Below are 24,017 nucleotides of genomic sequence, written 5' to 3' on the forward strand. Positions count from 1 at the left end.
GAAAATGTTCTTCCAAAGAAAGAACCTTTCAGCTGTGACCTCTACCCCAAAACTTTCTGGGAAGCCAGAAGCATGAGTGGGCCCAGGAGTCCCAGCTCCTGCCTCCACACATCCAGGGACCCAGCCCCTCGTTTGTGTCCTTTCTTGCTGTCTTTAGAATGGATTGTTGAGGCTGGCGGATGTTGCATGATTTTCATTTGCGTGGTTCGAGGGGTCCTCCCAGGGTTCTTAGGAAGCCCCCATCCCTCAGGGCACAGTCCTGCTCAAAAGATGAGTCCCTGAGTTCAGCTGCTTCCAGCGCCATCCCGTCAGGGAGGAGTTCCTGTGAAATGACAAGGGAGTGCCCTGTTTTCAGGACCCAGGGCAGGAACGAGGTGGTGTGGGGGTATGCCCCGTACCCCAGGACCCTGTGGCACTCACCCGCAGCAACCTCATGTGCGTGTTACACAGGAGCAGTGGCACCTGGAGGCCCCAGCCGAGGGCGAGCAGTGGAAGAGCAGTGACCCATGAGGCTTCCGGGGATCTATTGGAGGAGAGCGACTGGCTACAGTCGCTTTAGAGTGGGATCTGCAGAGGCCAAGCAGCGGTCTGCATGCATGTGGTGTAGCTGTGCGTGCATGCAGAGATGGCGCATGGTGTGCTCGGCCTCTGATTCTGAGGCGAGACCTCACCCACCCAGGCCTCCTTCGTTCACCTTCCCAGTTCCTTCTTTCCTTCCACCTCCTTCCCTCCTCTTTTTCTCTCTTATCTTCTGGGGTATGGAGAAGATGGTCCTTCCTGAGGAGTCGGAGTGTGTGTGGGCGTGTGCTATGCTTAATGTCATCGTCTCCTCTGTTGTCGGCTAACTGGGCAAGGATTGTCTCTTGTGAACTTGACACTTGCGAATGCTGTTGGACCTGGACATTTACACTTTGTCCTGGCTGCATGTGGAGGAAGGATGTGAGTGCGGGGCCCTGGCTATGTGCACAGTGAGGCCCACAGGGCAGCGGGGGCTCAGTCTGGTGTATGAGGCTGCACTGTAGACGGGGCAGGAGCAGGGGGGAGGGGCAAGGATGCGTGTGGCTGCATGAAACCAGTGACACTAGCCTAGGTAGTTCATGGTGGTCGCTGCTCATGGGTACTTGGGGCACAGTCAACTCCCATACTTATGATGAGCTGCTGCACTCTACCCCATACACAAGTTACATAGTAAGTGACAGTTCTCTTCAGAGCTCCCAGTGTGCTGGGCCTGTACCTTTCTGTCCCAATCACACTATTCCCTTCCTCTCATCCCTTAAGTGCTCCTTTCCTTAGAGAAAAGAACAATGGCCTAATTTGCACTAAGATATAAATGACTACTAACAGCTTATGGTATTCTCTTTTTTCGTAGGAGAGGGGAAAAGTACTGCTCTTTATGTTAAAATATCTCTCTCTTTTTTTTTTGAGACAGAGTCTTGCTTTGTGGCCCAGGCTAGACTGAGTGCCGTGGCATTAGCCTAGCTCACAGCAACCTCCCTCAAACTCCTGGGCTCAAGCAATCCTCCTGCCTCAGCCTCCTGGGTAGCTGGGACTACAGACATGTGCCATCATGCCCAGCTAATTTTTTCTATATATATTAGTTGGCCAATTAATTTCTTTCTATTTATAGTAGAGACGGGGTTGGCTGGTTTCGAACTCCTGACCTCAAGCAATCCGCCCGCCTTGGCCTCCCAGAGTGCTAGGATTACAGCCATGAGCCACCGCGCCTGGCCAAAAATGTCTCTTTTTTTATTGATGCATAATAGATGTACATATTTTCAGGGTACACATGATATTTTGATATATTTGCATAATATGTAAAGATCAAATCAGGGTAATTGGGATATCATCACTTTAAATATTTATCTTTATGCTAGGAACATTCAAATTATTCTCTTAAAATTTATTTTTTTATTTTTTTATTTTTATATTTTTTCCATCTCAGAGTATGTTTCCAGGGAACCCTTTTTTTTTTTTTTTTTTTTGTGAGGAAATAGCAGATAAAAGTTCTCTTTTAAAAAATACTTTCAGACACAGTGGCTCAAGCCTATAATCCCAGCACTTTGGGAGGCCAAGGTGGGAAGATCACTTGAGGCCAGGAGTTTGAGACTATCCTGGGCAACATAGTGAGACCTCCATCTCTACAAAAAATGTTTTTAAATTAGCAGATGTGGTGGCTCATGCTACTTGACAAGGTGAGGCAGGAGGATTGCTTTGGCTCAGGGGTTCAAGGCTTGTAGTGAGCTCTGATCACATCACTGCACTCTAGCCCAGGCAACAGAGCAAGATCCTATCTCAAAAAAAGAAAAATTACTTTTTATTGGGTTTTTTTCCAGCTAATTTTTTTTCTATATGTATTATGTATATTTTTTCTATATGTATTTTCTATATGTATTCTATATGGATTACAGGCGTGAGCCACATGCCAACCTTTGTTTTTTTGGTTTTTTTTTTTTAATTACTCATAATCCAGCTGGGCAAGGTGGCTCACGGCTGTAATCCTAGCACTCTGGGAGGCCGAGGCGGGTGGATTGCTCAAGGACAGGAGTTCAAAACCAGCTACAGCAAGAGCGAGACCCATCTCTACTATAAATAGAAAGAAATTAATTGGCCAACTAAACATATTTATATATATAAAATTAGCCAGGCATGGTGGTGCATGCCTGTAGTCCCAGCTACTTGGGAGGCTGAGGCAGGAGGATCACTTGGGCCCAGGAGTTTGAGGTTGCTGTGAGCTAGGCTGACGCCACAGCACTCTAGCCTGGGCAACAAAAGTGAGACTCTATCTCAAAATAAATAAATAAATAAATAAATAAATTAATTAATTAATTACTCATAATCCTACCACTCAGAGATAATCAGTTGGCATTTTAATGTATTTTTACAGGCCCATAAATTTTTTAATTAATTGGAATTATAGTTTTCTATCCTGCTTATTTTATTTAACATTATACTGTAAGCATGTTGTCATGTAATCTCTTTTTTCAAAAACATTATTATGACTAAAATATTCCATCTTATGCCAAATTTAATCAACCTTCTACTTTTAAGCATTTAGGACATTTCCAATTCTTTCTTATCAGAATATCTTTGTATATATATATATATATATATATATATACCTTCCACCAACTCTGTTCATTTCTCTTGGATGGCTTCTTGGGAATAAACAGCTTTAAAGGTACAAATTTTATTTATTTTTATTTATTTATTTATTTGAGACAGAGTCTTGCTTTGCTGCCCAGGCTAGAATGAGTACCGTGGCATCAGCCTAGCTCACAGCAACCTCAAACTCCTGGGCTCAAGCAATCCTTCTGCCTCAGCCTCCCGAGTAGCTGGGACTATAGGCATGCGCCACCATGCCCGGCTAATTTTTTCTATATATATTTGTTGGCCAATTAATTTCTTTCTATTTATAGTAGAGACGGGGTCTTGCTCTTGCTCAGGCTGGTTTCGAACTCCTGACATTGAGCAATCCACCTGCCTCGGCCTCCCAGAGTGCTAGGATTACAGGCGTGAGCCACTGTGCCCAGCCTAAGGATACAAATTTTAAATACAATTTACATAAAATACACAGATCATGAGTGTTCAGTTTGATGAGCTGAAAAAACTGTTGTTTTTTTTTAGAGACAGGGTCTCACTATCTTGTCCAGGTTAGCCTTGAACTCCTGGGGGCTCAACTGATCCTCCTGCCTCAGCCTCCCAAGTATTAATAGCTGGGACTATAGGGACAAGCAACTGTGCCTGGCTCCAGTTTGATGAGTTTTGACAATTGTAGACAGCCATGTAACCACCACCCAAAGTAAGGTACAGACAGTTTCCACCACCTATTCCCCACCCCTGCAAAGGCAGCTACTCTCTGACTAGGATAAAAATGTTCTTAAAGCTTTCCACGTTCAGTCCCAGCATAGCAGAGAATCTGTATCCCTTGGGGATAGGGAGGCACGCTTTTAAAGGTTTGAAGACTTTAAGCAAAAGGTAGAGGCTGCGCCTGCACCTTCCACACACTGGGAGCAGCAGCCCGCACAGTGACGGTATAATCACTTGTAACCCTGAGCCACCCAGACCATACTCAGGGTTTCCACGAACCCGGGACTCATCCACATATCCACTGGCTGCCTCTGGTTTGCCTGCACCTGCATTTGTGAGCACAGGTCTCATGGTTAGTGGTCTAGAAGGTGTGAATCCAAACGCAAGTACCTGGTTAGAGGGGGAGCCCCTGTGTGGGCAGAAGGTAGGCATGGAGGAGGGAGCCCGGGCTTGGTGGTCCACGGGCTACCCCAGGCTGACCTGTGTTTCTCCCTGCCAGGCTGTTCTTTGCTGGAGCCAGAGAGGGCCACCTTCCCAGAGTGCTGGCCATGATCCACGTGAGGCGCTGCACCCCAATCCCAGCCCTGCTCTTCACAGTAAGGGTCCTTCCTGCTGCCAACCCCACACATCCTCCCTTTCTTTGTGCCTACTCTTAAGCTGGGGGTTCACACTTTCCACACATGCCCCTTGCACCCTTCTGGTCTGCTCCTAGGTCTCACTGGGTCTTAGAGAATCTGGCAAACGATACCCATGAGCTTTAATAATAATCGTGGGAGGTCAGGCGCAGTGGCTCACGCTTGTAATCCTAGCACTTTGGGAGGCCAAGGCGGGTGGATCGCTCACGTTCAGGAGTTTGAAAGCAGCCTGAGCAAGTGCAAGACCTCGTCTCTACTAAAAATAGAAAGAAAGTAATTGGCCAATTAAAAATATATACAAAAAATTAGCCGGGCATGGTGGCACATGCCTGTAGTCCCAGCTACTTGGGAGGCTAAGGCAGGAGGATCGCTTGAGCTCAGGAGTTTGAGGTTGCTGTGAGCTAGGCTGACGCCATGGCACTCACTCTAGCCTGGGCAACAAAGTGAGACTCTGTCTCAAAAAAAAAAAAAAAAAAAATCATGGGATCCAGCAAGGAAAGACCCTGAGTCCTAAAACACCTAAGGCCCTCAGCCTGGCCCATTTCCATTCCCCCATCCTTTTGGGTCAGACTGAGCTGACTGCCTCAGAATTCTCCAACCTCACAAAGAAACTTCTCTCCCAGGTTTTCCTCATACCTATAACAGCAGGGTTGTGACACTGGGCCACTGGTCCTAGCAGACACCTGCCTTTCCCCGTTAAGTTTCTTGCATCAGGGCACCCAGTCTCTTGGGAAACATCATTGAAACAAATTGAAGGTTAAGGGTACATTAAATAAGAAAAATTATAAAGACAGGAAGACTGGTAAATTGAAGAGGGAGGAAAGGAAACTTGGGATGTTGGTCAAATGTCCCCATAGTAGAACTATTTAGAGAGAGCTAAAGGAAGGAACAAAGAATTGTCCTCACTGAGTCTTTTTTTTTTTTGAAGTTTCTTTTAAATTTTATTTTATATACAAAGAGCTACTAGCATGGTCTCTTTCACTTTGTGGGTGCCGTGGAAAATCCATTCAAAGAAGATCACTTAGTCCAACTTAATGAAACCGATGTCCTTCGAGTACCGACGGAAACACTGGCGGCACATATTGAGGCCGTATTTCCGGATCAGACCGTGCAGGTTTAAGCAGACGCGACAAGAACGAGAACCCTGGCCGAATTTTCGCGGGTGGCTCCAATAGAGCTTCTGGTGACCCATCTTGCTCTCAGGAGGGCAACGAGGCAAAAGGCTGAGTCTTTTTTTTGAGACAGAGTCTCACTTTGTTGCCCAGGCTAGAGTGAGTGCCGTGGCGTCAGCAACCTCAAACTCCTGGGCTCAAGCAATCCTGCTGCCTCAGCCTCCCGAGTAGCTGGGACTACAGGCATGCGCCACCATGCTTCGCTAATTTTTTGTATATATATTAGTTGGCCAATTAATTTATTCCTATTTGTAGTAGAGACGGGGTCTCGCTCTTGCTCAGGCTGGTTTTGAACTCCTGACCTTGAGCGATCCTCCCGCCTCGGCATCCCAGACAGCTAGGATTACAGGCGTGAGCCATTGCACCCAGCCTTCACTGAGTCTTTTGAGTTATTTCTATTCTCCTAATGGATCCTGAATAAAACATTAGAAATGACTGGTCCACCAGAAAAGCAGCTAGAGATCAGGATAACAGAGCCCTTGGGAGTCAAGAGCATCATACAACACTAGGAGGAATTTCAGAATGTTCAGATACAGTATGAAGGTCACCTTGATTGGTTAGCTGTGAAAGGTGGCTGGAGAGATGATATGCCCAGTGGGCTACATACTTTTTTTTTCGCAGTTTGAGCTGTCAGTGCAGTACTATGACTGCAAGGCAAGTATAGCAAGAATCAGGCCTATTCACTCAGTAAAATCTCGATTATTCTCACCATCAGGCCTCACGGGAGAACTGAAGTTTTTATTGGCCTTAACAAATCTTCAGAGGGAGAGAGTATGGTTTTGAGAGAGAGAGACAGAGATAATTTTAAATTTGGAAAGTGGACTCCATCAAGAAAACCTCATGGGGATGTTACGAGGGTTAGAGTTAATATTTGTAGAATGCTAAAAATAGGACCTGGCACATAGTAAGTGTTTTGTAACTGGTTATGAAATTAAGAAAGAGGCCGGGGCGTGGTGGCTCACACCTATAATCTTTGCATTCTGGGAGGCCAAGGCGGGGGGGGGGGGGGGGGGGGGGATCGCTTGAGTTCAGAAGTTCAAGACCAGCCTGAGCAAGAGTGAGACCCTGTCTCTACTGAAAATAGAAAAATTAACCAGGTGTGGTGGCACATGCCTGTAGTCCCAGCTACTGGGGAGGCTGAGGCAGGAGGATCGCTTGAGATTGCTGTGAGCGAGGCCATGCCACGGCACTCTAGCCCAGGCAACAGAGTGAGACTCTGTCTAAAAAAAAAAATGAAATTAAGAGAGAAAGGAAAGGAAGAGAAGGAGGGAGGGAGGTGGAGAGAAAGAGGAAGGAAAATAAATTAGATGACTCAGCCAGGAGGAAAGGATGAGGGTAAGAATAAGCATTAATCTGCAGTTAACAATCTTCCCTAGGGGAAGAGGCTTGGGAGGCAGCCCCTGACCTGTAAACATTCCTCCAGTCTCTGAATGCCTTTCTGATCACTGACAGCTTCTCCCCCTCCCCAGTGCATCTCCACCCTGCTGATGCTGGTCACCAGCGACATGTACACACTCATCAACTACGTGGGCTTCATCAACTACCTCTTCTATGGGGTCACGATTGCTGGACAGATAGTCCTTCGCTGGAAGAAGCCTGATCTCCCCCGCCCCATCAAGGTGAGAGACCTCCCTTGGGGGTCCACTCCCCTTCCTCTATGGTTCATATTTTTAAATCGCCTCTGTTCTTAGCTACTGACCACAGACCATCATCTCATCCTTTGGGAAGCAAGGACCATGTGCGAATGGGACAGCCACGTCCATTCTCCATGGGGAACAGGGCCACAGCAAATTGCAGCTGGGGAATAAGATTAAATGTCACTTTCGTCATGTCATTCCTTTCTTTCCTACTACTCTAAGTCTTAAACTCCAACTGAGGCCGGGCCCAGTGGCGCATGCCTGTAATCCTAGCACTCTGGGAGGCCGAGGTGGGCAGATTGCTCGAGGTCAGGAGTTCAAAACCAGCCTGAGCAAGAGTGAGACCTCGTCTCTACTAAAAATAGAAACAAATTAATTGGCCAGCTAAAAATATATAGAAAAAATTAGCCGGGCATGGTGGCACATGCCTGTAGTCCCAGCTACTCGGGAGGCTGAGGCAGCAGGATCGCTTGACCCCAGGAGTTTGAGGTTGCTGTGAGCTAGGCTGACTCCACGGCACTCACTCTACCCTGGGCAACAAAGCGAGACTCTGTCTCAAAACAAACAAACAAAAAAAAGCCTCCCTATGGGGAAGAATTGAGAGGATGCCCCGAGCATGGGGCTGCGGGACCACATAGCTCACAGTGCCTCCGCTCCACAGATCAACCTGCTGTTCCCCATCATCTACTTGCTGTTCTGGGCCTTCCTGCTGGTCTTCAGCCTGTGGTCGGAGCCGGTCGTGTGCGGCACCGGCCTGGCCATCATGCTGACAGGAGTGCCCGTCTATTTCCTGGGTGTTTACTGGCAAAACAAGCCCAAGTGTTTCAATGACTTCATTGGTGAGTTGTTGGAGGCTCTGGGGTGGCTAGAGGAATGGCGTGGGCAGTGACGGGGCGGGCGCACCACCAGGATCAGGAGGCCTAGGCTCACCTTCCCCTGAGTCCACAGAGCTCTGGAGAAGGAGCTGGGCTGAGGAAAGGCAGATGTCTTCCCAGAGACCTCTGAGGGGTTTCCACGCGGACCTTGGAGCCGCAGGCACAGGCGACCTGTGAGCCCCCCTGCAGGAGCCACCCCAGGCTGGGTGGAGACCCACAGAGACTCTGGAATTGGGGTCAGCAAGCATAGGGAAGGCGGAAGGCTGGGCCTGGTGAGGAAGGGGCAGCTGGCAGAAGATGCAGAAGGCAGAGGAGGTGGCTGTCTCCTGGAAAGGGAGTCTCCAAAAGGCATTGACGGCTGAGGCCACACCTGGGGTGGGAAAGCTGGGAAGGGCCATGGCCTGGTGGTTGGCCAGGCTGGCGGGATGCTCAGCACCGACCTGGTTTCTGCGTGATCTCCTTCCACAGAGTTGCTAACCCTGGTGAGCCAGAAGATGTGTGTGGTCGTGTACCCCGAGGCAGAGAGGGGCTCAGGGACAGAGGGGACAAGTGATGACATGGAGGAGCAGCGGCAGCCCATCTACCAACCCACTGCCACCAAGGACAAGGACTTGGCGGGGCAGCCCCAGCCCTGAGGACTGCTGTCCCTCAGTAGCTACTCCCCCCTTCATCCCCTTCCTGCCTGCCTTCCCTGCCTGGGTCCCCCCAACACACACACACACACACACACACACACACACACACACACACACATGCACGCACCTCTTTGCTTCTGTCAGGCAGGGCAGGACCTGGGTGTGGGTGGTGAGAAATTATCAACAAAGACACTGACATTTGTACCCAAAGAACCTGCCTCTCACCCCAGTGCTGCCCACACTCAGCTGTTAGAGAGGAATGGAGATGCTGAGGGCACCCGTAGGCCCTCCCTCCAGGCCGCAGCCTCAGCTGCCTCCTCAGGAACCGAGTTCACCACTGCCTTCCCTCCTCCTGAGCCCAGGGAGGCCTCGGTTCAGAGAGCAGTGGCAGCCACAGTGAGTTGGCTGGGGGTGGGGGGGAACAGACTCAAGGAAATATACAATCAGTAAGGGTTGACTGGAGAGACCCAAACCCCTCTCTGTCCACCAGGGGCCCAAAGTCAGGGGGGATGCTACCCTCTGCCCTCTTTCCCCCACTCCCGCCCTACCTCCACCCGCCCCAGCCTGGACTCCCCGTCAGAGTAAGGCTCCTTTCAGGGCAACGGCTCCCCACTGAGAAGGGACCAAGGAGAAGGAGAGCTGCCCAACCCCTCCCCTCAGGCCAGGCCTGTGGAATGGATTGAGAAAGGCTCGGACTGCAGAGACCCAGCCCTGCCCCTGCCCCCTGCCTCCTGCCCCAACATGGTGCCAAAGCTTCTGGAAGCCAGAAAGTCTTGTTACTCTTAATGTAGTGGACATCTCTCTCCTGGTGACAAAGCAGCTCAGCAGCTCCCCACCCTAGGGAAGGAACAGTCACCCTGTCAGCCCTGCAGCCACAACCCAGCATTCCCTGAGCCTGCGCTGCTGGCCACCCCCACCAGGCCTCGTCCTCCTCTCTGGACCTTGGCTCGGGGACTGGGTGTGAAGGATCCCCAAGCCCTTCAGGCCTCAAATCAGAGCCAAATTAGCCTTAAATCGCCCCCCCAACCCCCTCTGGTCCAAGAACTGGGCCTAAAAATACTCCCTTATTTCTAACCCTCAGGACAGACCTGGCATTAAATGCCTCCCCTGGCAGGAAGGGTACTTTCCCACCTCCCCAGAGGGGCCCATTCCACGTCCTCAGAGACCAACCAACCAACCGTGTGGGGGGAGCCTGGTTTCCAAAGGCCAGTTCCCCACCCCTCCCCCAACTTGTATAGCCCCTCCCTCCTCTCCAGTCCTACCACCAGCCTGTCTTGGGACAGGATGGGAGGGCAGTGGCAGGATGGCCCCCACTCCGGAGACCCTCAGAAAGGCCCCCTGTGGTATGAGGCCTTCTGACTGTCCCCTGTGCTCCAGAGGAAGCCTCCCCAGCCACACCCGCTGTGCTAAGGACACAGAGCAGGATTCTCTCTGCGCCCCACCCTGCATTCTGTCTGCTTAAACTGGAGAGCCCAGGACCCCTCCTGGCGCAGGTCATGTCCCCCAGCTCCCTGCCCGGCTCTCCTGCCCCACAGGTGGTGCAATGCCGAGTTATGGCCCCTTCCATGTAGAACCAGGCAGGCTGAGTTGGCCCTGGAGGGTCAGGGGACCATCTTCCTGTTCCTTCCCATTCCTCCAACCTCCTCACCTCCTTCAATTATTATTTTTTTGTAAAGTGGATGCCTTACTTTTTGGATAAATATTTTTGAAGCTAGCGTTTCTATTTCTTTCGGATTTTTAATGTAAGGTTGTTTTGGGGGGTGGACTGAGTTAGAACCTTGATAATTTCTGTCTTTAACTTGGTTTAGAGTTTTAGAGTTTCGTTTGTTTGTTTTGTGGAGAGTTTTTTTTTTTTCTTTTGATGTAATAAAATTTTAAATGGAAATGAAGTTTGTGGCGTTGGTAATTAAGTCAACATCTGAGACAGGAATCACCAGGCATTTCGGGTGCCTTCCAGGATGGCATTTCTGAAAGCCGTGTTCTCCTTGGCTTCCACTATCCAGGCCTCAGTGCCAGCACCTTCAAACAACTCTCTCTTTGAACCAAAAACACTGTCAAAAGACAAAATTGCAACAAATTTAGTTTAAAGATCTCATTGGCTTTATTCACAATTCCAGAATCAGGCAACACCTCATTCCACACAATAGAGTAAGTGTTCTCATGAGAGACAGAATAGAAAATAACTGATAAGTTAACATCATGTTGCTTCAGGCTACCTTTTTTGTATAAGGATTAAAACAAAGGGAAGTTCATTATGCCCATTGAAGATTTTTAACTAGCAAGTTTGGGTAATTGGCTGTTTTATCTTTATCTCAGAGGTCCTATAACAACTACTATAGTTTAGTCTTGGTGATGTGGAACTTTAGCATGGGTGACTCCATTTAGATTTTTGGTCTCATCTGTGGGGGGCCTCGTGCAGGAGATTAGTCCAAAACAACAGCCTCCCATAATTTTTATCTAACAACGGTCTCTCATTCCTTCTGTGGAGTCACAAAGTATTAAGTTCCTGCTCTGTGCACCACACTGAGAGGCTGCAAACTGGGAAGAACTCATTACTACCCAAGGTGGGAATGTGGCAAGGCAGAGACAGTGCCAAGGTGAGGCGGGGGAAGAAAGGCAGGGACAGTCCTCCCAGAGCCTGGCCAGCAAAGGCTTCTCACACCGAGACAGCCAGGCTGGGAAAGACTTAGGGTCCAAGGGGCTCCATGGGAGGGCGTGGGAGGTGGGGCTGGGTTCACTCAGCTGTACAGAGACATCTGAGAGGAAGACTAGTATGACTGTTGGACTAGGACCAGGGAAAAGGAGGAAGCAGGTGAGGTAGGTACTACGGTAGTACTTCCTGGTGTTTTGGGTTAATTGCTAGAGGAGGTTGATGGGATTAGACCCAGTCTTCACTTCCTGTCCCTGCCTTTATGGGCAGCTGTCCCAGGGTCCTGTCTGGCATCATTCCAGCACCAGCACTGCTGACAGACACATGGAAGGAGGCCGGTTGTGAAGACATCACCCTTCGCCATCTGGGACACCGTGAAGACACAGGCAAGCAAGACGTCTCCACTCCCAGTCTTGGCCTGGACCCAACACATCTGCTTTGTGGCTGTCATTCTTCCAGACAGGCTGGAAGCACCATTCACAGGGACAAATACTTGGCTCCTAGTTCCAGGCAGGCCAGTAAACAGCTATGTGTCCTTGGGCAAGTCACCTCACCTGTTTAGCATTTTGAGGAGGGTAGGGTTGGACCTAATCTCAAAGGATTCCTCAATCTTCCAACTTTAGGTTGTCCCAAAAGGGCAGAGGTCAGTCTTGTGCAAGAGACTGTTCTCTGAGCCTCACATCCACCCCTTGAGACTCCTCTTCCCCAACACACACCCCTTTCCTTTCCCTGCCTGCACCAGGTCTCCTCCGTGTCACCCTATTAAGGCAGGTCCAGCCCCCATCCCCTCTCACTCCATGGAGACACTTGTCCGGGGGACCCCTCTCTCTCTCTCTGTAAGATGACACCTGCTGATCTTTTCAAACTGGTCAAATGGGCAAATGTGGGGCTCCTCCTGGGCAACATGCATTTATTTTTAACCTGGGCTGTTACCCTGTCTTGGCCCTGTCAGTCACTTTAATGCTAGGAATTTCACATGCTCTGACCTTAGAATCTGGGAACTTTTTGGAAGTAGCTGAAATCATAGCTGCTTATGCATTTGTTTATTAATATAGTCACACAACAAATCTTTTTGTGACCATTGTGTCCAAATACTTTACTATATATTATGGGAATAGCAAATTTATTCCTGGATTTTCCAAGTCAGCTTCAGACATCAAATATTTTATTCCATGGTCCCCATAAGAATTTGCAGATGTGTCAACACACCTGTCCTTAATTTTTTTTTTTTTTTTTTCATATCTGAGTTTGGTCTTGATGTCCTTAATTTTTAATTCAAGAAATATGTTCACCATAGTTGAAGAGGCCCAAAAGATGTATCTGACCCTACTCTCAAAGAGCAAATACTTTGCAGGGGAAAGAAGCCAAGAATGCATGTAGTGCATGTGTGCACTTCGTGGCATCACTGACCACCCACACCACAGGGAACTGCCTGCCTGTGGACCTCCCCAGCTGAGCTGTGAGCTTCCACTGGCAGGGGCTGAACCCAACATATCCCCAGAGCCTGTGCAGTGCCTGGTAGCTATGTGCTCAACAATTCTCATCAAATTGAGACAGGTGGTGCATCTGTTTAGGGGATACAGATAAAACCACAATGGGAGGTCAGAGGAAGGAGACTCAAAACTAACTGAGACCAGTTGCTCTATAGACATTATCTTATTTACAGTTTAATTAAACAACACTGTGAAGGAGGCATTACTATTGCCCCTTTGTGAGATTAAGTAATTGCCCCTTTGTGAGATGACCTTGCCCAAGGTCATTAAGCTGGTCAGTGACAGGGGCCAGATTTGAGCTCAGTTCTCTCTGACACTTCACGGCCATGCTTGGCTGTCTTCCTGTTAGGAAAGTCTTGGCTCACCAAAGAGGTGGCACTGGAAGGAGACCTGTTACAAAGTCACTAAGATAATACACATGCATTGTTTCAGCTAATCCAAACAGGTAGCAACTGCTGGGACAAAGGGAAAATGACCTTGCTGCCTGGGGAGGGCTTCTTTCCTCTCCTGAGCAAGAACCCCCAGCCCTTGGCCGGGTGCAGTGGCTCACGCCTGTAATCCTAGCACTCTGGGAGGCCGAGACGGGCGGGCGGATTGCTCAAGGTCAGGAGTTCGAAACCAGCCTGAGCAAGAGTGAGACCCCATCTCTACTATAAATAGAAAAAAATTAATTGGCCAACTAATATATATAGAAAAAATTAGCCGGGCATGGTGGCTCATGCCTGTAGTCCCAGCTACTCAGGAGGCTGAGGCAGAAGGATTGCTTGAGCCCAGTAGATTGAGGTTGCTGTGAGCTAGGCTGATGCCATGGCACTCACTCTAGCCTGGGCAACAAAGTGAGATTCTGTCTCAAAAAAATAAAAATAAAAACACCAAAAAACCCCAGCCCTTGACTGGCATTGCCCACCCCCTTCCTGTCCAGAGGCCCCACCCTGTCCTGACATCCAGAGTGCTGCCCGCCTGGGCCAGACCCCTGGTTACCGGGAAGCACTGAAGCCAGCTCACGGTGGCAGCGTCAGCACCAGCCAGAGAGACGAGGGCCGAGATCACTTATCTCACCATGGCCTAAGCTGCTGACTTTCTCATTTCCTGCCGGCTCTATTTGCACACCTCCCCGCTTCCTCCAGTGCCCAGTTCACTGGCTAGTGACGCAGACTTCCCCTCTCCATGGTGGCCCTTGGTGAAGAAAATTCTCTGAAAGATCTCTGAGTCACACAGCAGCCCCTTCCCCACCCCTCAGTCCCAGGGCCATTTCCAAAACAAGCCCAGGGCCCTTTCTTCCAAGGTGAACCAGGCGTCCTTGAATGACCTTGGGCAGCTCAGCCTCTCAGCCTTGTTTTCCTTGTTTATAAAGGAGGGATGAAAATATAGTCTGCCTTGCCTATTTTCCTACTTAACTCACAGGGAAATGGACAACACGAAAAATCACATTTCAACAAGAGAAAAACCATTAATTTATCAGAAAGCGCAAGGCCTAACCACTGTCATTATTTCAAAGTAGGGGAAGGGACAGAATTTCTCCTCATTGAGAGAGACAAGGCCCTGGGCCCAGCACTCCCAGCCTTCTCTCCTTCCCTTTAACTGCCCTGCAAGCCCCCATACCGGGGCCACGTTTTCTCTTCCCGCCGGGCGATGCCCGCGGCGTCTTGCGCGCTGTGGGACTGCCCTCTGCTGTCCACCTGACTCCTGACCACAGCGGCCCCTCGGGTCCAGAAATTTGGACCGATATTGCCGCCTGGTGGTCAACAGAGGCCTTGCCGCCAAACTGAAGTAGTTCAGCTTTGAAACCGGGAGGAGAAATCTCCCCATCTGGTTCCTGATCTGTCTGCCGGATGCCTGCAGATCTCCCCACACCAGCTCAGGGCTTTCGGAGTAAGCACATCTGGCCATACCTTAAGCCGTGCACAGAAAGCACCTGCGGTGGGTCTGGGGGTAGGGAGGATGGAAAAAGGATGCTTACTAGTTACATTGGCTTTTTTTTATTTTTTTGAGACAGAGTCTCACTTTGTTCCCCAGGCTAGAGTGAGTGCTGTGGCGTCAGCCTAGGGCATTTTTTGTTTTAGTGTTCAGTGCCATATATATCCTCTGCATTTACTCCGCTGTGACCTACTCACAGTGACCCAGGCCTTGGTGTGCCCAACTTATAAAAACTTCTGGCCCCATAGGGCACCCATGGCATTTGCTGGTGATAAAAGAGCCAGTAATACATTTCTGCATGTCGTTTTCTTTTCTCTAGACCTACAGCCCCTTTTGGAGATGAAATCCAACAGGTTAAACCCACCACAGGTGCCTCTGACGGGAGGGAGTGGGGAGTTCCCAGAGAAAAGAGAAAAGGGAAGTTCGGGACAGGCCCAAGAGGTGCAGAGAGGGAGGCAGGAGGTCTCCTAGGAGACCCTACCATAAGGCCAGGCACAATGGCTCACGCCTGTAATCCTAGCACTCTGGGAGGCTGAGGTGGGTGGACACTTTGAGCTCAGGAGTTCGAGACCGGCCAGAGCAAGAGCAAGACCCCGTCTCTACTAAAAATAGAAAGAAATTAATTGGCCAACTAAAAATATATAGAAAAAATTGGCCGGGTGCAGTGGCTCACGCCTGTAATCTTAGCACTCTGGGAGGCCCAGACGGGAGGATTGCTCAAGGTCAGGAGTTCAAGACCAGCCTGAGCAAGAGCAAGACCTGTCTCTACTATAAATAGAAAGAAATTAATTGGCTAACTATATATATATAAATTAGCCGGGCATGGTGGTGCATGCCTGTAGTCCCAGCTACTTGGGAGGCTGAGGCAGGAGGATTGCTTGAGCCCAGGAGTTTTAGGTTGCTGTGAGCTAAGCTGATGCCCCGGCACTCTAGCCTGGGGAACAGAAGTGAGACTCTGTCTCAAAAAAAAAAAAAAAAAAAATATATATATATATATATATATAAGCTGGGCATGGTGGCACATGCCTGTAGTCCCAGCTACTCGGGAGGCTGAGGCAGGAGGATGGCTTGAGCCCAGGAGTTTGAGGTTGCTGTTGAGCTAGGCTGATTCCATGGCACAGCACTGTAGCCCAGGCAAGAGAGTGAGACTCTGTCTCAAGAAAAAAAAAAAAAAAGAGACCCTACAACAGAGCCCCAAAAAGAAGTGATGACCTAAGAGGCTTCTCAAGCCTCACAAGAGGAAGTAGACCCAAGAGACACACATTGGAGGTCAGAGAACGGCCATGCAAAAGGAAAGACAGCAAACTGAGCTGCAGCAAGCTCCTGAGCCCAGCAGCCCAAGGCACAGGAAATGGGAGGCAGAACCCCAGGCCCAGAGTGGGGGGCAAAGTGCCAGCCTGAGCCTCTTGCAGCATAGGGCAGCTAGAAAAGAGAGGCGCTGGAGCCACCAGTGGAGGATAGCTATCTGTTCCGAGGGCAGCAGCCTGCCTGGGCCTGGGGTGCAGGGCCCAAGTCCTGACCAGGTACCTCAGCCAGGCCCAGGCATTCAGGGACCGTGCCAGTCTGCTAGAGGTAGCAAGGGCTGGAGACACATTAGTATTTGGGCTATTGCACAAACCCTGTGCAAAAACCTAGCAAGTGAGCATACTCTGGACCACAACACAGGTCCCCATGTACAGCTCGTTCCTAGAACCTATCACTATGCCCTAAATCCCTCAAATGACACCCCCCCTTGTCTGCACCCAGGAGAATGCCCTGGGAGGTGGGGCTACAGAAGGAACTGACTGTCCCTGGGGGTAGGTGGAGCCCAGCAGTGGGGGGACTCAGAGGAAGGCGTGTCAAGGGAGGAGCTCAGACCAAGCAGGGGGTCGGCACTGGAAGAGGGCTTCCTCTGTTCGCTCTGCCTTGGCATCTCATTTTGCACAGAACGTTTGGAGGAGGACACTCAGAGTGAGGGGTTGCCTTCATTGAGGATTTAGAATCCCCTGGGCTTAACAGGAAGTGGGGAGGCATTTCCAGAAGCATCAGCTCCTAGGCATCTCCAGAACCCTGACCAAAGGATGCCCCCAATTGCTGAATAGGCCAGGGGTCCCCTTTCTCTAAAGCCTGCATCCCTCCCTCTGGGGTGTGCCTGCCCCTCCCTGAGTCACCCCAGGGAGAGAGAGGGGGAAAAAAAGGGAAGAGAAGAGAGACATTGACTACAGAGGAAGGAAAAGGAAGCAGAGCAGAGGAGGGAGGAGAGAGGCCACACAGGAGGAGACAGAAGAGAGTGGAGAGGGCAGGTCTAGGGCAGGCCGAGGGCAGCAGATCGAGGGAGGGCAGGCCGAGCACCCCAAGGGGCGCCCAGAGAGCAGGCGGGGGCGGGGAGCCGAGGGGGCGGGCCGGCCATGTCCCACGGGACCTACTATGAGTGTGAGCCCCGGGGCGGCCAGCAGCCACTGGAGTTCTCAGGGGGCCAAGCCGGGCCCGGGGAGCTGGGGGACATGTGTGAGCACGAGGCCTCCATCGACCTCTCCGCCTACATCGAGTCTGGGGAGGAGCAGCTCCTCTCCGATCTCTTTGCCGTGAAACCTGCGTCCGAGGCCAGAGGCCTGAAGGGCCCTGGAACCCCTGCCTTCCCCCACTACCTGCCTCCTGATCCACGGCCCTTCGCCTACCCCCCACATACCTTCGGCCCAGACAGGAAGGCGCTGGGGCCTGGCATCTACAGCAGCCCGGGGAGCTACGACCCCAGGGCTGTGGCCGTGAAGGAGGAGCCCCGGGGGCCCGAGGGCAGCCGGAGTGCCAGCCGAGGCAGCTACAATCCCCTGCAGTACCAGGTGGCACACTGTGGGCAGACAGCCATGCACCTGCCCCCAGCCCTGGCAGCACCCGGCCAGCCTCTGCGCGTTCTCAAGGTAAGAGCAGGTCAGTTCTCCTCCCTGTCACCCCGGGCTGGAGAGAGGCCGCTGAGGGTGGGGGAAGCGTGAGCTCCCCGCTTACGTTGTGCGGGTGTTGCTCTGTGAAACTGACCCACCCCGTAGTCCTCTGTGCTCACTACCGGACCACGACCCCCTTTCCTTCTCTGTGAATTCATCCCACCTGGCCCAGCGCGTCCTGAAGCCCCTGTGACCAGCTGACTTACCCATCTCAGGCCCCACCAGCTTCTCCGCTGCCCACCATGCCCCCTCCTCTTGTTCCTCTGCCGCCCGCCTCTGGAAGAGGAAATGCCTGCCGACCGTAGAACAGGAGACTCGGGATGGAGTGAAGGACAGTGTCTGCAGAGGGTGTGAGAACACGAAAAGGAGTTTGGTCTCAAGCAGGGGACCCTGTGCGTCTGGGCCACCATCTAGCACAGAGGCAAGGCAAGGACAGTTTGACCTGGGAGACAGGAGCTGGCTCTGAATCCAATTCCTTTGATGCCCCAAGTGTGCCCTGGCTGCTGCCGCTCCTGCCCCGCCTCCACTCTGCCCCCAGCCGGCCCTCACCTCCCTGTCCCTCTCTGCTTTCCCCTCAGGCCCCTCTGGCCACTGCCGCAGCCCCCTGCAGTCCCCTCCTCAAGGCGCCCTCCCCAGCTGGCCCCTTGCACAAGGGCAAGAAGGCCGTGAACAAAGACAGCCTGGAGTACCGGCTGCGGCGGGAGCGCAACAACATCGCCGTGCGCAAGAGCCGCGACAAGGCCAAGAGGCGCATTCTGGAGACGCAGCAGAAGGTGCTGGAGTACATGGCGGAGAACGAGCGCCTCCGCAGCCGCGTGGAGCAGCTCACCCAGGAGCTAGACACCCTCCGCAACCTCTTCCGCCAGATCCCTGAGGCAGCCAACCTCATCAAGGGCGTTGGGGGCTGCAGCTGAGCCCAGCTGGCGGACTGTGGGCAGCAGGGACCCTGGCCCGGCATGACCATCGGGGTCCCCACCCTGCTGGGGCTCTAGAGTCCTTCACAGGCTGAGCCTGAGACATAGACCATGGACAAATGGCAGGGGGTGGCAAGGGAGGGCAGGACCCAGCATAATCACTCTGTGGCTGAATAAAATTGCACTGTGACTCAGTGCTGGGCTGTTCGCTGTGCCTGGGCCGTGTGTGTGTGTGTGTGTGTGTGTCCTTGTGTGTGTGTGGCATGGAGGACCCAGGGAACCATGGGGCTGGCTCTAATACCTCGTTTCCATGCCCAGAGGAGCATGTGGGGATACTGACGTGTTGCCCACAGCCCTTCCCAACACACCACACAGCCCACTCTGCTCTCCCCCCACATCCTCACCACCCTTTCTGGGAGCTGAAGGCACACTCCCCACCCCCCACAGGGCTGGAGCAGCCTATGGACACTGTCCTGACAGACACTGTGGCTTGCAGAGAGAGCCAGCACCACGCAGCCCCTTGTGCCCAGGCCTGCTCTCTCTCACCTTGAGGAGTAGGTCTGGGGGCTCCTGCCCCAGGTAACCAAGGGACAGTTCCTGATGGCTCTGCCATATTCACAGTCCCCTAGCTCTAGATCTAGCACTCAATCTCTTCTCCCCAGTTCCACAGCCTCAGTCTACTAGACAGACAGCCACACACACACTTCTCCCACCCACACTCCCACCTTTGTCCCTCATCCCCTGGGGCTCAGGCTTCCTAAAGCTTGAGAATCTGAGTGCTTCGGAGAGGAATCAGTTGGGAAAGGCCCAGTGAAACCCCACATTCAAAGCATTTTCTTGTTTTTGTTTTGTTTTGTTTGGGTTTGGTTTTTTTTTTTGAGACAGAGTCTCACTCTGTTACCTGGACTAGAGTGCCATGGCATTAGCCTAGCTCACAGCAACCTCAAACTCCTGGGGTCAAGCGATCCTCCTACCTCAGCCTCCCAAGAGTAGCTGAGACTACAGGCATGCACCACCATGCCCGGCTAATTCTTTCTATGTATATTTTTAGTTGTCCAGCTAATTTCTTTCTATTTTTAGTAGAGACGGGGTTTCACTCTTGCTCAGGCTAGTCTCAAACTTCTGACCTCTAGTGATCCTCCTGCCTCAGTCTCCCAGAGTGTTAGGATTACAGGTGTGAGCCCAGCCTCAAAGCATTTTATTTTCCATTGAACTACAGAGGCAGAACAGTACAATAACTAAGAGCCTTGGTTTGAATCTTCCTCTGAGACTTACTAGTTGTGTGACTTTGAGCCAGTTACTTCTCCTCTCTGTGCCTCAGTTTCCTCATCTGCAAAATGGGAGTGATATTAGTAACCACCTTAAAGTGTTGTTATATTCACAGAAAAACAGAGCCTGCAACATGGCAAGCATGAATATTTGTTAAGGTTTCATTTTGCTAGATATTGAAAGGGACTCAGAGATCTCACCTAAATTCTTCATTTGGAGGAAACTGAGGCCTCAGAGAGGGGAAGGGACTTACCTAGAGTCACACAACTGTTTGGAGGCACAACCAAAGTTAGGCACAAAAATCACAGATCTCAAGGGTTGCTGATGAGACCTCAAGAGATCATCTGGTAGGCTTTGTCCTCAGACAGGCAAGATAGTGTGAGCCACATTTCATAGATAAAACAGTTGAGGGCCAGAGGGGATAAGAGACATCTTCTGGAGCTCACTCAGTCCTTTTGCCATCTCTCTGTTGTGTGCTGCACCCTCCCCTCAAGGATATACAGCACAAGAGGGGACAGGAATCACATTCAGTAAGTAATCATGAGATGGCCCACAGTGTCAGAGTCCCGGGGACAGCCCGAGCACCAAGGAATAAGTTTCTTTTTCTTTTCTTTTCTCTTTTCTTTTCTTTTCTTTTCTTTTCTTGTCTTGTCTTGTCTTGTCTTGTCTTGTCTTGTCCTTTCCTTTCCTTTCCTTTCCTTTCCTTTCTTTTCTTTTCTTTTCTTTTCTTTATTTATTTTAGAGACAGAGTCTCACTTTGTTGCCCAGGCTAGAGTGAGTGCCGTGGCATCAGCCTAGCTCACAGCAACCTCGCAGCAACCTCAGTCTCCTGTGGTCAAGCGATCCTCCTGCCTCAGCCTCCCAAGAGTAGCTGAGACTACAGGCATGCGCCACCATGCCCCGCTAATTTTTTGTATGTATATTTTTAGTTGGTCAATTAATTTCTTTCTATTTTTAGTAGAGACGGGGTCTCGCTCAGGCTGGTTTTGAACTCCTGACCTTGAGCAATCCGCCCGCCTTGGCCTCCCAGAGTGCTAGGATTATAGGCGTGAGCCACATCATGCTCGGCCCAAGGAATAAGTTGGGCCTCTCTCCCCTGAGAGGGAGAGAGACTATGTCTGGATCATCCTGGTCCACCCCACCCCCACCCCCTGTGGTAGAGTACAATGGCTCAGGCACCTGTGTGCACCATGTCACCATGCTTGTCTCTCCCAGGACCCAGCCCCTTTCCTGCCTTTACCTCCATGTCTCTCAGGCACTGTCCCTCCTTCCTCCCTGTCCTGGGGTCCCTTCAGTGGAGGGACTGATGGGAGCCTCCTGAGTCTAGGGTGGGGGGGAGGCGGGAAGGTGCTGGAGGCTTTGGGCGTCTGGGAGAATCCTTGCACCTTCCTTTCAGCCCAGGGGGATGGGTTGCACAAGGGGGGTTTGTACAGAACACGGCAAGTGACTCAACCTCCAGATTTCCTCCTCTCATCTCAAGACCACTGCCCTTTGACTTATTTTCAAGGTGTGGGTGACAGGATCTGGGTTGCTTCAGCATCAACCCCAAGCCTCTTTCCCATAGCTCCCCCACCCCATCAGCCCTCAGGGCCAAGTCTGGTGGAGCCTTTCCCCACCTCCCCAGTGTGATCCCAGCATGACATGGGGCAGCTGAGCACGTCCCAATCTTTTTTGTCACATCATGTCTCAGGGAGATGACACTTAGCCGCAAGGTACATTCTCAGAGAGAGGCTTCCAACCCTCAGATGGTTTTGGCCAAAGCAATTTATTCAGTGACTATTTGTTGAGCATCTTTTCTGTGAATAAGACACGACCATTCTCCGTTGATGGGGTAGGAAGAAAAAGTCACTAGGCAAGCATGCTGGACGTCTTCCTCGGCCCCTGCAGATGCCCTCTCTGCCCTTATCACCCCACTGGGTCCCATGCGGGCGCCTCCCTACCCTGGGGTGGGGGTGACACTGGCAGGAGATGGAGGGTGACAGGAGAGTAGCAGGAGCTCTCTCACAGGACCCCCCCCTCAGCCCCTGGAAGGTGGCAATGGCTCCCCCGCTGGGCTAGCACCCCCATAAAGTACCTTCATTGCATTCTCTTGATTGCTCTACCTGAATATGCCCATTGGGAAAACCAAATAAACAAACAGGTAGGGAGGCTATTTTAGCTGGGGTGTTCAAGGGCCATCTATCTGAGGAAGTGACATTTAAGTTGAAACCTAAAAAATGTGGAGGAGGGGGGGGTGAGCAGGGGGAAGAACAAATGCAAAAGCCCTGAGGTGTCTCCGTGGTTGAGAAGAAGACAGGAAGCCAAGGGAGGCTGGATTGGGGGTAAGACGGAAGGGGACAGGCAGGAAAATGTGTCCTTCCTTCACTCTAGGACCGTGTCGCAAACGACTCTCCATTCCTTCTGCCAGGAGGACAGTGCCTAAGAAGCTAGGGGGTGCAGGGCAGGGTTATCTCTGCACCCCCCACCCCCAGTCAGCTTCCTACCCCTTGCCCCTCCTCTCACCCATGGAAGGGCAGGGAACCAAACCCTGCCTGGAAAAGGCACCAGCGCTAGGGACTCCACTTTTGAAACCAGCAAGCCAAGGTGTGAGCAGCACCCACATGCAATCCTCTCGCTTTAGAATCCACAGCTCAGGCCCACTTTTCCTTCCTGAGCAGAACTGGGGAGCGGGATGAGAGACCTGAGCTGAGACCAATCTCAGGCCACAGGGAAGCTGCAGAGGAGAAGCAGGGCTGTGGGGAGCCGCTGCGAACAGGGAGGAAGCTGCCCAAGGTGAGTCTGCCGAGGTCAGACTTGTGAAAGCAGCCCCCCTGCTCGGTGCACACCTCCCCCCTTCAGATTGCCACATTTCTGGGCCCCCAGGGCCCCCATCCCAGTGTTGCAAGATCCCGGTTGGGGTTGTGGGGTGGAAAGGGGCCTCTTCACCTCCACCCTACCCTGCCCCGAGCCAGTGAGGGGACCATGGGGTGGAGGGGCTGAGTAGGAGAGGCTGAGGCAAGCACAGCCAGGGCTGGTTGGGGGCCTGTGTGCATCCTCTGGAACAGGCCAGTCCCTGCCGTCACCCTCACCAACCCCCACCGGGCAGACCCCTCCTCTCAGGACTCAGCAGGGCCGCTCCACAGTGGAAGTGGTCTGGCCGGGGCAGGACTCCTGGCTGGCCTCTGTTGGCTGCCCCATAGGCAGGCCTGGCCTGGCCTGGCCTCAGAGAACCTCAGTGGCACAGGAGGAATTCTCCCCAAGGGGAGAGCATGGGGGTGTTCAGAGGAAAATGGCTGCAACTTGACTTTATCAACATGACCATCAATTCCGACTTCAGGGAGCAGAGGGTCCTAGGACCTGGGAAGGGGCAGGCTCCCTAGTAGGAGCAACCCACCCACACAGCTAGCTGCAGCCTCTCACTTCTCTTTTAGAAAGTGACAGGGCTCTGAGGTAGGCAGAGGCCAGGCGTGCCTAGAATGGATCCGGCCCCCACGCCCAAGCTAAACTGCACCCTGAAGGCCCAAACTGTCCAACCCCTGTAGCCCCCACACCTAGCACTGTCACTCCCAGCCAAGGCATCCAACCCTGCCGCAATCGGGACGGTTTGCAAAACGCCTGCTAGCTCCCGCTTTGTCACCATCTGAGGTTAGGACTGTACCCAGGAGATAAGCTCAGGCCCCACCCACCCGTCCCCAGCAAGACTGCTGGCCTGCTGCAATCGGGACGGTTTGCAAAACCCCGGCTGGCTCCAGCTCTGTCACCATCTGAGGTTAGGGCTGCACCCCAAGATAAAGTCCAGCCCCGCCCACCAGCCCTGCCTTCAAACCTCACAAGCACCAAGGCCCCAAGAGATGGAGTGCCTGGAAGGCCACTCGGGCTGGAAGCCTTCCTCCGGTCCAGCACAGAGACCCCTTCTCCCAGGCCCTCCCTAGCCTCGCCTTTTCACACTGCCCTCATTACTGCCCTCTCTCCTCACTGCCATCTACGCTCCTCACCTTCTGTCTTCTGTCCTCACCCTTCCATGCCTCACTTCCCCCCTGCCTTCTCACCACATTCCTCCGTGCGTTCATTTGCTCAAAAAGTACTTATTAAACACCCACTGGAGGCCAGGCACTT

General features: G+C 52.0%; 4 protein-coding genes across 6 annotated transcripts in view; 2 read left to right on the forward strand and 2 right to left on the reverse strand.

Annotated features, from left to right (window-relative positions):
* SLC7A8 (solute carrier family 7 member 8) overlaps positions 1-10,646 on the forward strand; it is a 57,628-nt gene extending 46,982 nt beyond the window's left edge. For both annotated transcript variants that reach the window (XM_076004179.1, XM_012752616.3), the window contains 4 exons: positions 4,307-4,403; positions 7,084-7,233; positions 7,913-8,090; positions 8,595-10,646. In XM_076004179.1, the coding sequence (XP_075860294.1) occupies positions 4,307-4,403; positions 7,084-7,233; positions 7,913-8,090; positions 8,595-8,761 (592 nt within the window). In that variant the 3' untranslated portion in view covers positions 8,762-10,646. The remainder of the gene's footprint in view (positions 1-4,306; positions 4,404-7,083; positions 7,234-7,912; positions 8,091-8,594) is intronic.
* Positions 1-16,492, reverse strand: part of NGDN (neuroguidin) — a 301,612-nt gene extending 285,120 nt beyond the window's left edge. Inside the window, exon 1 of the mRNA XM_012752839.2 lies at positions 16,489-16,492. The gene's annotated coding sequence lies outside the window, so the exon portion shown is untranslated. The remainder of the gene's footprint in view (positions 1-16,488) is intronic.
* LOC142871489 (small ribosomal subunit protein uS14-like) overlaps positions 5,355-24,017 on the reverse strand; it is a 399,345-nt gene continuing 380,682 nt past the window's right edge. The window contains exon 2 of the mRNA XM_076004183.1: positions 5,355-5,665. Within this exon, the coding sequence (XP_075860298.1) occupies positions 5,464-5,634 (171 nt within the window). The 5' untranslated portion in view covers positions 5,635-5,665 and the 3' untranslated portion in view covers positions 5,355-5,463. The remainder of the gene's footprint in view (positions 5,666-24,017) is intronic.
* Positions 16,642-18,860, forward strand: CEBPE (CCAAT enhancer binding protein epsilon). Of its 2 annotated transcripts, none has more exons than XM_076004182.1 (2): positions 16,642-17,728; positions 18,318-18,860. In XM_076004182.1, exons 1-2 carry the CDS (start codon positions 17,209-17,211, stop codon positions 18,611-18,613), a joined length of 816 nt encoding a protein of 271 aa, XP_075860297.1. In that variant the 5' UTR covers positions 16,642-17,208; the 3' UTR covers positions 18,614-18,860. The 2 variants fall into 2 exon arrangements, with proteins under 2 accessions (XP_075860297.1, XP_012608071.1); XM_012752617.3 differs by having other exon boundaries at positions 16,651-17,718.

This window comes from Microcebus murinus, chromosome 6 (genome assembly GCF_040939455.1).
Source record: "Microcebus murinus isolate Inina chromosome 6, M.murinus_Inina_mat1.0, whole genome shotgun sequence".
NCBI classification, from domain to species: Eukaryota; Metazoa; Chordata; class Mammalia; order Primates; family Cheirogaleidae; genus Microcebus; species Microcebus murinus.

Coding starts and splice junctions, on each gene's coding strand:
- CEBPE (XM_012752617.3), top strand. CDS start 17,209: ATGTCCCACGGGACCTACTATGAGTGTGAGCCCCGGGGCGGCCAGCAG. Junction 17,719..18,317: donor AGCCTCTGCGCGTTCTCAAG/GTAAGAGCAGGT, acceptor CTTTCCCCTCAG/GCCCCTCTGGCCACTGCCGC.